A 15,147-nucleotide genomic window follows, 5' to 3' on the forward strand; every position below is an offset into this window, starting at 1 on the left:
TGAGATGGGAAGGATTTTAATTCTCTCTAAATATGCAGTGAGAATTTTCCATTTCAGGACGGTTTCAATCCGCTTGTAGAATCAGTTCACTGTTAAATGGCTTTGTGGTCATTGTTCATTCCGAGAGTGGGGCAAGAAATCTGGAAAGTATCAGTTTAACCAACAGAGTATTAGTCGTCTCCTCACAGTAACTCTTCATGGACTGTTCTTCATATTTTATTCCCAAACACAAAAGGGGGAATAGCATTCTGTGCTCTCTTTCAATTCAGGTGTGGGCTGTGAGGGCTGTTACCTGATAATTTAGACAGAGAAAGGAGAAACTGAAGTGTGTTACATCTTTCTTGGCCTTTTTAACGGCTACTCCTTATGAGTGCAATATGAAATAGGCTGGGGAGAAAATGGCAAGTAAAATCTCTCTCATCCCTTTCTTAAGTATGTAATATGAGCATCCATCTGGGTATAAAACAGGATTAGCCATGACACATCACTTCTGTGTGAAAGCTTCCTTATATCTGATTTTAGAAATATTGTATCAAATTAATTATCTTATCAAAGTGAGCATATATTAGAAAACCAGTTTTTATTTTTAATGAAAGTCAGTCATAAACCATTATTACTGTTACTAAAAGTAAGTAGCAGAGTTTTCAGATCATGTGGTTTCTAGCATATTTGAGTTATGTGGTCAAAGTCTAATAAAACGCTTGACTTTTTTTATTTCTGTTACCTGATAACTTGGGCTTCCCTTGTGGCTCAGCTAGTAAAGAAACCCGCCTACAATGTGGGAGACCTGGGTTCAATCCCTGGGTTGGGAAGATCCCCTGGAGAAGGGAAAGGCTACTCACTCTAGTATTCTGGCCTGGAGAACTCCATGGACTGTATAGTCCATAGTGTTGCAGAGTTGGACACGACTGAGCGATTTTCACTTTACCTGATAACTTAGAAGAGGAAGGGAGAAATTAAGGGCATTACATCTTCATTAATGACATATACACACTTTGTGTGTGGTTATGTTAGAAATGAAAATAAGTAAGATATACCTAAGAATACAGAATTAACTTGATTTCAAGTCAGTTAAGTCACAGAGTAAAAATGAAAATGTAATTCTAATGGATAATATTAATAAATATTAATGGATAATATTAATAAATAAATAAGAAACAAAAGTAATGTATCTTCTTGACAAAGAAGGAAGGTGTAACATAAACCTATTTTCATTTTTACTAAAGAAAAAAAATTTAATCTTTTTAGTCTTTAGCTTAGTTTAACTTTTAGAATCTGAAAATTACGAAGGATGTAAGGAAATAAAATGTTTTAAATTTGACATTTTTATATTAATCATTCCTCTTTCATGTTGTGTCTTTCCACTAAGAATGGCTAGAGAAGAAATCCTGACATAGCTCTCAACTTTTGTTGCTATTTTGATTTCTGTTGTTTCAGAAACAAATAACTTTGTATTAATTAAACTAAGTGCACCTTTCCTGACATAACAGAGAAATAGACTTCTCAGAAAATGCTCTTCTGAACATTCTTAGAGAAAATTCTCATATTCTTATATACAAATTTATAAGATAGTATATTGAAAACCACAGACGTATCAGCTAACATCTACAATGATCAACCCATGGTCATTCTTGTTTCACCTCTGCTGCCACCCATTCCCTCCACCCACCAGAATGGTGGTGATATTTTTTAAAATAGACTTTATTTTCTTTGAGAAGTTTCAGGTTCAGGACAGAAGGTACACGGATTTTTCATATATCCTGTGTCCCCACACATGCATAGCCTCTCCCATTATCAACATCTCCAACAAGAGTGGTACATTTCTTACAACTGATGAACCTACATTGACATGTTATTATCACCCAGAGTCCATAGTTTACATTACAATTCACTCTTTGTGTCAGCCAGAGTGTTTTTAAGCAAATCCCAGTATCATTTAATTTTACCTGTTAAGACTTCAGTTATACTAGGATAAATATATTAAAAAAATATATATAACCACAGTATCACTTGCAAATATTTAACAGTAATTCCATGACACAAAGATTCCATCAGTGTTCAACTTATCCCATTTGTCTCATAAATAAGTATGTGTGGAGGGGTTGTACTTTGTTGTTGTTGCTATATTTTTAAAATCAGGATCCATATAATTTATGTGCATTCAAATTGTTAGACATGTCTCTGCTGCTGCTGCTGCTAAGTTGCTTCAGTTGTGTCCAACTCTGTGCGACCCCATAGATGACAGCCTACCAGGCTCCCCCGTCCCTGGGATTCTCCAGGCAAGAACGCTGGAGTGGGTTGCAATTTCCTTCTCCAATGCATGAAAGTGAAAAGTGAAAGTGAAGTCGCTCAGTCGTGTGGGTTGCCATTGCCTTCTCCAGACATGTCTCTAGTCTCTTTTAATCTCTAGATTTTGTTTTCTATTTTCCCCTTGCAATTTATTTGTTGAGGAAATCATGTTGGTTGTCCTATACAACCTGCCATGTTTTAGATTTTCTAATATATACTGCAAAATATAATTCTCCCAGCTGAAAGCTGTTGGCTATTGGTTTTTGTAAATATTTTTATTTAGTTTTATTTAACCTAACTATAATCAAAGCAACAGACTTAAAAACAGTGCCATAGAAAGAAACAGTCAAGATCCTGGCCACTGCATTCCCCCATCACACCCAGAGGTGAGGATGAGGCAGTGGCTCCTTTGCTCAGAGGATGCTGGGCACACACCAAGAAGAGGCCTGTGTCAGTGGTTCAGGCAGTATGGACTGGAGGTGTTGAAGTAGGAGTCAGGGACGTACTAGTTATTACTCCAGTAAAAATCCATTAAAAACTCACTGCATTCTTCATGATCTGGAAAAAGTCTCTTATTTTAAAGTCTAAAATCATAACTCTTTCAATGTGTTTTTCTTTAGAGTTCTATATACTCCTTCTCAAATCCATTATATGACACAATATCAGGAAGACTGGAGACTATATCTAATTGTCTCAAATAGTGCCATCAAGATCATCAAGATTGGGACTTCCCTGGTGGTCCAGTGGCTAATACTCTGCGCTTCCTCTGCAGAAGGCACAGGTTTGATCCCTGGTCAGGGAACTAAGATCCCACATGCTGCATGGCATGGCAAAAGAAAAAAAAGAAAACAAAAAGATCAAATATGATCTCGTATCCAGTCTGTGAAATCTGATAGAAACTCATCTTATTCAATAGTAAAACTGGAAGGGATTTGGAATACCACTCTAATTATTATATTTACAAATAAATTTTCTTATAGAATATATTGAATGTTTTCATGGAATCTGAATCAGAACTTTATCTTCATTATATATCTGAATATTTTAATAAAATGTCCCACTTAAGTTTTCTTTTGATTTTATTATAGTTATTTTTTTAAGGATGAATCAAATTGTTTCAGACCCTGAATATAAAGAAGTTTAAGATGCTTATTTATATTCCATTGAGCTTAGAAATAAAGTTGAACTGACTACAAACCAGCAGGAGTGGGTGGACAAATATAATAATCCTAATCAACATAACCGTGAATAAAAGGTATTTCTGCATTTGGGAAAAAAAATGTGATAAATTATCATCCTGAACTTGCCTTCATTCAAATCATCATTTAACATCTATCTTTACATAGATATAAAAATAATGCTAAAATATATGTTAAGAAGCTTTGTTTTTCTGAAAAGAATAGAGAACCCAGAAATAAACCCTCACACTTATGGTCAATTAATCTGCAATAAAGAAAGCAAAAATATACAATGGAGAACAGACAGTCTCTTCTGTAAGTGGTTCTGGGAAACCTGAACAACTGCTTATAAAAGAATTGAATTAGAACAAATTCTTACACCATATACAAAAATAAATTCAAAATGGATTAAAGGACTAAATGTAAGACCTGAAACCATAAAACTCCTTGTAGAGAACATAGGCAAGCATATGTAAATCATAGCAATATTTTTTGGATCTGTCTCATAAAGCAAAAGAAACAAAAGCAAAAAGAAACAAATGGAGCCTAATTAAACTTAAAAACTTTTGCACAACAAAGGAAACCACTGACAGAATGAAAAGACAATCTACTGAATGGTAAAAAAATATTTGCAAATGGCATAACCAATTAGGGGTTAATATCAAAAATATATAAACAACTCATATAACTCAATATCAAAAAAACAAACTACCTGATTTAAAAAACGGGCAAAAGACCTGAATAGACATTTTTCCAAAGAATACAGATGGCCAATAGGAACATGAAGAGATGCTCAACATCGGTAATCATCAAAGAAATGCAAATGGAAACCCCAATGAGACATCACATCACACTCATCAAAATGGCTACCATCAAAAAGTCTACAAATAACGAATGTTGGCAAGGATGTGTAGAAAAGGAACCCTAATACACTGTTGGTAGGAATGTAAATTGGTGCAGTCACTATGGCAAACAGTATGGGGGTTCCTCAAAAAACTAAAAATGGACCACAGTATGATCCAGCGATCCCACTCCTGAGTATATGTCCAAAGAAAATGAAAACACTAATTTGAAACTTAGTGTTTCATATGTACCCCAGTGTTCACAGCAGCATTATTTATAATAGCTAAGATACTGAAGCAACCTAAATGTCCATCAATAGATGAGTGGATAAAGAAGATATGAGGTGTGAATATATGTGTATATATATGTGTATATATATATTACTTAGCCAAAAAAAATATTCTACATTTGCAACAACGTGGACGGAGGGTATTATGCTTAGTGAAATAAGTCAGACACACAAATATTCTATGTTATCACTTATATGTGGAATCTAAAACATAAGGCAAACCAATGAATATAACAGTGACAACAACAGCAACAACAAAATACCCCTCACAACAACAAAAACAAAAAAACTCTCACAGGTAGAAAGAACAAACTAATGGTTTCCAGCGAGGGAGAGGGAAGAAGGGAGGGGTTAGAAGGGGGTGGAGGATTAAGAGATACAAACTACTATCCATGAAATAAATAAGCAACAAGGATGCACAGCACAAGGAAATATAGCCAATATTTTATAATAACTTGAATGGAGTATCATCTATAAAATATTAGGTTTTTTTTAACGACATTTTGGGCTGTTAAGTAACTGAAAACTTTCCTACTGAAATGGCTTAAATAATGTGGCAATTTTTATCCAACAAATCAGGAAATTGGGAACTAGGGCATCTCTTTGCTTTGTTATTTTTTAAAAATATTATTTTAAATTTATTTATTTTCGGCTGTGCTAGGTCTTCATTGCTGCATGCAGGCTTTCTCTAGTTGCAGTAAGCAGGGGCTACTCTCTAGTTGTACTACAATAGCTTCTCGTTGCAGTGGCTTCTCGTTGAAGAGCATGGCCTCTAGGCTCATGGGCTTCAGTAATTGCAGTATATGGGTTCAATAGTTCTTGTGACAGCTCTATGCCTTCAGCAAGGATTCTCATTCACAAGTTTCAATTCTCAAGCTATGTTTGGGACATTTCTGAGCCCCATGTAAATTTCACTACCAACATAGTGCCCTTTGTGAGAGTACACAGTGCAGAGAAATATTACTTTTCGTTATACTTACAATAAAGTTAATCTCAAATTTTATCTAAATTAATTTTTTGAACCCCATAAACTGCATTCTAGTTTTGCTCTCTATGAATATCTTTTTCTAAGTGCTGCTTTCCAACTAACATCAAAATTTCTGATCTTAGGAAAAAAATCATACAGGAGAGGATCAGTTGCCATTCTTACTGTTGAATTGTTGTTGTTTACTGTTTGGTTCATGGCATTGTGGGACATATGCATTTTTGGAAGTTGCATTTATTTCAGTTTAAAAATATCATCCAGATATATTCAGTATTTTTATCTAACTTCCTAAAGAAGCAGTGAATTAAAATTCAGGTATAGTTTTAGTAAAGGTCTCAAAGCTACTACATGAAAAATGTAGGGAAAGTGCAAAAGAGATAATAAAAATGACTGTCCAATTTAAACTGGCTTGTTTCTTTAGGGTATCGAGGAAATTCCTAACATATATGTAGCTTCTGATTGAGACAAATGACAGAGACTAGAAAATCTACAGAGACTAGAAATTAAGATATTCTTAAAAGTGTTTAAAATTTTCTTCAGGAGCAAGTTAAACACACTTTAAAATATTTAAATCAAGTATTTGTGAGTTCTTAAAAAATACATATGCAGTTCTGTGGAGCTAAAAGAATGAAACTGAATTTTCTTATCCAGTAAGTAGAAGAGGTAGATGTTTACGTTGTTTTCATAATCCGATGCAAGATTTAAAAATAAAAATTTTATTTGCATACTTCTTCCTCTGAAAACTTTCTGATATAAGTCCAAATTTGCATCATTGTGATTTTTTTATTTTTTTTTAAATTAGTTTATTTTCTATTTTTTAACTTTACAATATTGTATTTGTTTTGCCATACATTGACATGAATCCACCATGGATGTACATGTTTTCCCCTTCCAGAACCCCCCTTCCACCTCCCTCCCCATCCCATCCCTCCGGGTCATCCCCGTGCACCATCCCCGAGCACCCTGTATCATGCATTGAACCTGGACTGGTGATTCATTTCACATATGATAATTTACATGCTTCCATGCCATTCTCCCATATCATCCCGCCCTCGCCCATATGACCCAGCAATCCCACTGCTGGGCATACACACTGAGGAAACCAGACTTGAAAGAGACACGTGTACCCCAATGTTCATCGCAGCACTGTTTATAATAGCCAGGACATGGAAGGAGCCTAGATGCCCATCAGCAGACGAATGGATAAGGAAGCTGTGGTACATATACACAATGGAATATTACTCAGCCATTAAAAAGAATACATTTGAATCAGTTCTAATGAGGTGGATGAAACTGGAGCCTATTATACAGAGTGAAGTAAGCCAGAAAGAAAAACACCAATACAGTATACTAATGCATATATATGGTATTTAGTCAATCGGTAAAGATAACCTTGTATGCGAGACATCAAAAGAGGCACAGATAAATAGAACAGTATTATGGACTCTGTGGGAGAGGGCGAGGGCGGGATGATATGGGAGAATGGCTTGGAAGCAAAGAAAGCAAAAAAAAAAAAACAACAAACAGAGGGACAACAGGAAGTATAGAGAGTCCACAAATTACATAAATCACCTTTAAATCATCTTAAATTTCACTAAAGGACAGAGAATCTGTTGAAAGTTGTTTTTTTTTTTTTAAGCTGGTAAATGTCAGGAGAATGGATACCAATGAGTAGTGCTAATAGATTCTTAGGGCTTTGAGTGCACACATATTTAAGACAATATCTTATTGTTAATTGGATTCATGTGACCAACCTGTTGTTTCCCAAAATATACTTTAAGCATATTAATAACAAACTGGTAAGTACTAATAATCTGCCAAATACTGTTCTTATTTTATGTGTTTTAAAACCACAAACATGGAAATAATGTGGATATTAGCCACATGTGGATATTTAATATGAAATTTAAATTAGCCAAAATTAAATGCAAATGTGTGTCTTTTGTTGTACTAGCCATGTTCCAAATGCTCAGTAGCCACATGTGGCTTGTGACAATTGTATTGGTCAACACAGAGTACATTTCCATCATCCCATGAAGTTCTCTCCAACAGCAGTGGCTTAGAACAACGTTGAAATATTTTCCTATAAATGGCACAGCAGTAATCTCTATAAATCTGATAAGCACTGAAATATTTCCCAATATACGTATTTTAACTAGAATCAGCCAAATTTTAGCATAATGGTAAGTTATAAATAAGACAAAGCATGTTTACTGTAAGCAAACAACCAAATATATGTGATAAAGTAGCATATTTTAACAGTGCTTTCTTGGCATATAACATATTATACCCATATCATCTTTGCCTATTTTTCCGCATTTAGATGGCATTTTGAAAAAATCATGTAAGAATTTGCTTTTCCCCTTTCATCTTCTTGACTGTCAGTCATTTTCCACATTTGTCACACCGAGAACTGAAGATTCATGATCCTTTAAATAATAACTGCCTTGTATTTTTCATTTAAGGGCATGTAGTTTAGGTAAACCAACTACTATATTCATGGCAATGTCTTTCGCAGTAAGTAGTCTTAAACTTTATTCTTAAAAATAAACACCAGGGAAAATCCATAAAAGGACTTTGAGTTTGTTTTCCAAAAAGTCTTTTAAAAAATAAGATTTCAAGTATATATTTCACTGTAAACAGTGAAAGCTTTGTGAGTCTTTTCTCTGGCTGCGACAGGTTTTAACGTGGCATGAGAGATCTTTTACATGAGGCATGCAGATTCTTAGTTGTATCACGTGGCTTCTATTTCCCTGACTAGGGATTGAACTCGGGCCCCCTTCATTGGGAGCCACTGGACTACCAGGGAAGTCTTGCTTTGTGAATCTTAATGTTATTCTGCTTTTTTTTTTTTTGTATCAACTGGCAAAATGCTTGGAGTTTCATTGCTGATGTATCTAGAAAACCAAGGCAAGGGTTCAATCTCTAAAATAGTTCAGTTCAGTCACTCAGTCGTGTCCGACTCTTTGTGACCCCATGAACCGCAGCATGCCAGGCTTCCCTGTCCATCACCAACTCCCGGAGTCCACTCAAACCCATGTCCATCGAGTCAGTGATGCCATCCAGCCATCTCATCCTCTGTCGTCCCCTTCTCCTCCTGCTCTCAATCTTTCCCACATCAGGGTCTTTTCCAATGAGTCAGCTCTTCGCATGAGGTGGCCAAAGTATTGGAGTTTCAGCTTCAACATCAGTCCTCCCAATGAACACCCAGGACTGATATCCTTTAGGATGGTCTGGTTGGATCTCCTTGCAGTCCAAGGGACTCTCAAGAGTCTTCTCCAACACCACAGTTCAAAAGCATCAATTCTTCGGTGCTCAGCTTTCTTTATAGTCCAACTCTCATATCCATACATGACTACTGTAAAAACCATAGCCTTGACTAGAATCTCTAAAATAAGTAATCATCAAATTCAAGAACTTGCTCTTTAAATAATCAGAAGTGAAAAAGCACCACTTTCTACAAGCACCCACTTTGTGAAATTTCAGTGAAACTGGTGACATGCCATATCTTGAATTAAAGAACTCTATAACTATGAATCAGTTAAGTATGCAAATAAATAAAAGCATAAATGAACGATTATGATACTTAAGAATCCACTCAAAAATTCACAGATACATGTCATCAAACATTCTGAAACAGTAAAGAACACATTTTCTTCTGTAGAATGTGGAAGCAATAATAAAGAGGTTTTTGTTTTTCTAAATTTAAAAACATTTATTTATGTAGGCCTGGTTCTAGCCACTTTCAAGACAACTTCCTTAGAGTTTTATAGTATTTGCCTAAAGCTGTGTAACTAAGAAATCACCTGAGGAAATTAGCATAATATCTGCAGTCAATATGTAATTTGGAGCCAATGAAAAAATGCCAGTTTAAGAGATCAAGAATAGGAAACTTTGTTTCTCCCTCTAGCCTTTTTTTTTTTCTGTAACTGTTTACTAGTGATCCCAGTGAGAAAATAAGACATTGTTGTTGGTGGTCAGTTGCTAAAGTGTGTCCTACTCTCTGCAACCCCATGGACTGCAGCACACCAGGCTTTCCTGTCCTTCACTATCTCCTGGGGCTTGTTCAAACTCATGTCTATTGAGTCAGTGATGCTATCTAATCATCTCATCCACTGTCGCCCCTTCTCCTTTTGACTTCAGTCTTTCCCAGCATCAGGGTCTGTTTCAGTGAGTCAGCTCTTCGCATCAGATAGTCAAAGAACTGGAGCTTCAGCTTCAGCATCAGTGATTCCAATGAGTAATCAGAGTTGATTTCCTTTAAGATTGACTGCTTTGATCTTCTTGCAGTCCAAGGGACTCTCAAGAGTCTTCTCCAGCACCACAACTGGAAAGCATCAATTTTTCAGTGCTCAGCCTTCTTTATGGTCCATTTCTCACATCTGTACATGACTACTGGAGAAACTATAGCTTTGACTATATGGATGTTTGTTGGCAAGTGATGTCTCCGCTTTTGAACATGCGGTCTAGATTTGTTATAGCTTTCCTTCCAAGAAGCAAGCATCTTTTAATTTCATGGCTGCAGTCACCATCCATGGTGATTTTGGAGCCCAAGAAAAGAAAATCTATCTCTATTTCCACTTTTTCCCCTTCTATTTGCCATGAAGTGATGGAACAGGGTGCCATAATCATAGTTTTTTGAATGTTGAATTTTAAGTCAATTTTTCACTCTCCTCTTTAACCCTCATCAAAAAGCTCTTTAGTTCCCATTCACTTTCTGCCATTAGAGTGGTATCATCTGCATATCTGAGATTATTGGTATTTCTCCAGGCAATCTTGATTCCAGCTTGTGCTTCATCCAGCCCGGCATTTCGTATGATGTACTTTGTATATAAGTTAAATAAGCAGGGTGACAATATACAGCTTTGTCATACTTCTTTCCCCATTTCAAACCATTCCGTTGTTCCATGTCCGGTTCTAACTGTCCGGTTCTAACCTGCATACAAGTTACTCAAGAGAGGGCTAAGGTGATCTCTTTAAGAATTTTCCACAGTTTGTTGTGATCCACACAGTCAAAGGGTTTAGCATAGTCAAGGAAGCAGTAGCTGTTTTTCTGAAATTCCCTTGCTTTCTCTAGGATCCAACGAATGTTGGCAATTTGATCTCTAGTTCCTCTGCCTTTTCCAAACCCAGCTTGTACATTTGGAAATTCTCGGTTCATGTACTTCTGAAGCCTAGCTTGAAGAATTTTGAGCATTATGTTGTTAGCATGTGAAATGAGTGCAGTTGTGTGGTAGTTTGAACATTCATTGGGATTGCCCTTCTTTGGGACTGGAATGAGAACTGACCTTTTCTAGTACTATGGCCACTGCTGTGTTTTCCAAATTTGCTGGCATATTGAGTGCAGCATTTTCACAGCATCATCTTTTAGGATTTTAAATAGCTAAGCTGGAATTCCATCACCTCCACTAGCTTTGTTCATAGTAATGGTTTCTAAAGCCCACTTGACTTTACCTTCCAGCTTTTTTTTTTTTATAACTGTTTACTAGTGATCCTAAAAAGAAAATAAGACATGAAAAAGAAAAAAATACATACATAAAAGTATTGGAAGAAGAAAAAATTGTCATTATAAATAGTATAACAAGTTTGTTAGATACAAGAATAATATATAAGGCTAACTGAATGTATGTCTTGAACAAACAAATTTTTTAAAATGAAACTATTATGATAAGTTTAAAATAGATATACTAGAATAATAAATCTTACCAACTCTCAGGCAGGCCAATTAATTTCTCCCTGATGGAAATCTGCCTATTAAGCAGACATATGAAATGAAAGAAATTTCATATATTACATATGAAAATGTAAGATAGTTGGACTGAAGGCAATAAAAGCTGAGGCATCATTTGGAAATGCCTACAAAGATGGTGCCCTTACTTAAATATTCAAAGCAACTCTGCTTCAAATCTTTCACATGTTCTGATTGTTCTTTTGTTTAGTTTTGAGAGCTCCCTGGTATCCTTCCAATATATCCCTTTATCTAGCTTAAGTTGGTCAGGCTGTTTCTATTGCAAACAACCAAAGAAAACCAACTGAAGCATAAATTGGAACTTGCCTTAGTCAGCTTGAGCAGCTGTAACAAAAATGCACTAGACTGAGTTGCTTAAACAAAAAAAAGTTATTTCTTATTTATTTCTGGAGGCTGGAGGTCTAAGATCTAGGTGCCAGCAAAATAGGTTTCATTCTGAGGCCTCTTCTCTTGGATACTGGGCAGCTATCTTTTCTGTGTGCTCTCATAACTTCCTCCTTGCATTAGGGAAGAGAATAGTGAAAGTAACCTCTCCTTTTCAAGGCCCCACGCCTCATGACTTCATCTTAACTAGTTTACCAAAGTCTTTATCTCCAAACACCATCACATTATAGTTAGTGCTTTGACATGTGAATTTTGGAGAATACAGACTTTCAGTCCATAACAGTGCTGTTGTTATATGGGGTCTGCAATGGCTTTTTCTTACATTTTTCATAGATCATAGGTGTGGGAAATACATTAAGAATTGGCTAAGAATATAATAGAATAAGAATGTAAAGTTCAGATCCTGATTTAGGCAGTGACGTGTGATTACAGACCAAGAATGGATTAGAAAATTTATCCCTTCTGCTTTCTAGTAATTCCTTCATTCTTCTTTACAGATGTATTCTGTATATTGTCCATTATTAGGTGTTAAAAATATCAATAAAAGTTAAGTTTTTAACAAATATCATTAAAGTCATATAAAATATTATTTTATAGATTTTCAGAAAGCATTCTGTGCTATGAGAACAGACTGTAAGAGCAGCTTGGATAACTTTTTAGAAACTTTAGTTTTAGCAACTTTTAAAAATGAAACTCACAGACGGTTAATTAACACTGAGTGAAGTTATTGAAATTCCTTAAAATAAAGAATCACAAAAAATATATGTTTGCCAAATTTTGCATAGATTTAATCTAAAAGAACACAAGTCCTCTTTACCAAATTGTGTTTGTTCCTAGTGAACACAATTTCACTTAACTCTGACTTCCCTAATAAACATTCCATGGTGAAGATTTGGAAATATATTATTCCTTAGAAATCATTTTACATGGCCTTACTTTTGTTTCAGATGTAAACATTTTAAGTACTAAATTGTATTAAATTTGGAAACACAATAAATAAAATAAATAATATTATTCATGATTACAATTTTCAAGAACTGGAAGTTACTTAGTGCCAAATTAAAACAGACCTATGATAGAACTAGACATTATAATGGCATTAATATCAAGGATGATAATAATTTATATCAGTGTGCCACAAATTAGTAATGATTTCCCAGCTGTAATAAGGAGGAAATGTATCCATTTAAAGTGACATGAATTCTCTCCAGGTAGGTAAGTAGCATACTCAGGCTCATGTATAATTTTATCCTATGTCTACACATAGAAGTTGCATTGTATGGAGAGAAAGGGAAAGTCCTCATGTCCAGACAACATGCAGTTGAATACAAAACTTTGCAATGATGGAACGAAGAAACCTTTGATGCAAGTTAGGCTCTTAAGAACAATGTAGAGATAGAGATATATGGATGTAGATAGCTATAGTTACATCTATATAGCTATAGATGTAGATACAGATGGGTGTATATAGATATGTATGTGTGTGTGTGTGTGTGTGTGTGTGTGTGTGTGTGTGTGTGTGTGTAGAGAGAGAGAGAAAAAGAGATAGTGAGAGATCATATAATTCTGGTTTATGTTAAATCATAAGATGGAGACCCTAATCCTTTCTTTTGCTTACCTCGCTAGTCTATCCAAATCTAAGAGAGCTTTAGCATGGCCATCATGCAAAGAATTTCTCTCTTCCCCACCCCCACCCAACTGAGCCAAGACAGGGGGTGCTTCTAGTGGTCAAATTCTTGGTGACCACCTCTCTGTCTGCACAGTTCTTGGGTTCAAACTCTATTTGAACAGTTCTCTGTTCCTCAAGAAAACCCACTGTGACAGACTGGAGGCAGATTTTTCCCTTCCATGTGAAAAATATTAAGGAACTTATAGAGAAACTATAAATTTAAAACTGGTTACATTCTTAATAATATATCTATTAAAATATTTATGGGTCTTTGTATTGCCTATAAGACTACAAAAATCCCCCTATTTTTTAATAAATTTCTACGTCTTTCTACAAAATGAATCTCCTGACAAAGTTTTTTTTAGAAAAAGATCTTGGAATTTCACTTTTTCAAGGACATTTGATGAAGTAGATCATAATCAGAGATATTATATTGTAAGGTTAAATATAATAAAATATTTAACATTTTTCAATTAAAATTATGTTAGCAGGAGAAAATGGTACAAAGTATCTGGTGCCTTAAAGTACAAAGACAAGACAAATTATGCCTGTGCCAAGTAGGATTTTCATGATCTAGAGATTTCTGAAAATGAATTTCAAGATTCTCAAGAGCACTAGACATTTTGCTCTTCATGGGTACCTATTTGGCAGATACCCATTTGCAGTTCCCTGAAGCATTTGCATTTCTTCACACCTAAGGTGCTTGCCAGATATAAATATGAAAACAGATAATTTCTAATTCAAAAGAGTGCCAGTTCCATGCTTGGTATTATATATCCCAATGACTGATCATTTAGTATTGCCACAGCAATTAAAACCAATTCTTTGAAACTGAATTACACATTTGATGTGCTTTACATTAACCGCAGCACCACCTACCATACTGAAAATGCACGTCCAAAAGAGAGACAATGTCTTTCCCAGGAAAGCCTGCCTCAGAATGATTATTTCTATCTGATGTTACAGAAAAAGCTTCCACAATAGGCACATAACAATTCCGCAAAATTAGCTCATCCTTCTATGACTGATGCATAATAGATACTATTGTAGCTGTTCCAAACACTCTTGTTCCTCTTCGTCACTCTCTATCATACCATGACTAGAAAGACAATGAGCATGTTGCTGCTTCTGAAAAGCTTTCATCTACTGCAGCATCTAGAGGCAGAACTGAAAAGAAAGAAAGGGGGATGGGAGGAGATGTCAGAAAACCAGCCCAGTGGCTGCTCATTCACATGCAGTGCATAAACCATTACCAAGCCAAAGATTAGAATGAATGTAGTTCAATTAATGCAAGAAAACGGCCAGTGCTTGATGTGTTTCTATCAATCATATTACAGCAATGAATGTAATTTGGAAGTTGAAAAAATAGGAAGGCTTATATTAGGATTAAAAACTCAACTTTTTTTGGTTTTGTTTTGTTCGAATGGCATATGTTTTATGCCAATTAAAAATACAAATATTCTATTTTCCCAATGGTTTTGGATCCAGAATATCAGAGTAAATGAAAATGGAGTAAAACATATTAGGAACAAATAAACAGTGTTATTTCTTACCATTAAAAGTTCCAAATTTAAAATTCCTCTTTATTGCCTTGGGCTCTTTACACTGTCTGGTTTATTTTGAAACATGCTACCCTGGAAGGTAATTTTATAATGCAAGTTTATTATCTTTCTTACCATCGTAAGGAATAGAAAGTGAGAGATTACATCTTATTGCTTGTTGCTTAGAATAAAATACTTTTAAACTTTTACTACTATGTTT

General features: G+C 35.2%; 1 protein-coding gene and 1 long non-coding RNA gene across 5 annotated transcripts in view; one reads left to right on the top strand and one right to left on the bottom strand.

Annotated features, from left to right (window-relative positions):
* Nucleotides 1–3,268, top strand: part of MALRD1 (MAM and LDL receptor class A domain containing 1) — a 764,811-nt gene extending 761,543 nt beyond the window's left edge. For all 3 annotated transcript variants that reach the window (XM_081558804.1, XM_081558803.1, XM_081558805.1), the window contains one exon: nt 2,910–3,268. In XM_081558804.1, the coding sequence (XP_081414930.1) occupies nt 2,910–2,990 (81 nt within the window). In that variant the 3' untranslated portion in view covers nt 2,991–3,268. The remainder of the gene's footprint in view (nt 1–2,909) is intronic.
* LOC145532861 (uncharacterized) overlaps nt 1–15,147 on the bottom strand; it is a 26,492-nt gene continuing 11,345 nt past the window's right edge. Inside the window, exons 3-4 of one of the 2 annotated variants that reach the window (XR_014073669.1) lie at nt 14,266–14,553; nt 11,688–11,830 (exon numbers count right to left, since the gene is read on the bottom strand). This is a non-coding gene — a long non-coding RNA (uncharacterized LOC145532861). Of the gene's footprint in view, nt 293–11,687; nt 11,831–14,265; nt 14,554–15,147 lie in introns of those variants that run through there. The other variant, XR_014073667.1, reaches the window with a different exon arrangement.

This window comes from Giraffa tippelskirchi, chromosome 13 (genome assembly GCF_054371585.1).
Source record: "Giraffa tippelskirchi isolate mGirTip1 chromosome 13, T2T-mGirTip1v1.2.pri, whole genome shotgun sequence".
Taxonomy (NCBI): Eukaryota; Metazoa; Chordata; class Mammalia; order Artiodactyla; family Giraffidae; genus Giraffa; species Giraffa tippelskirchi.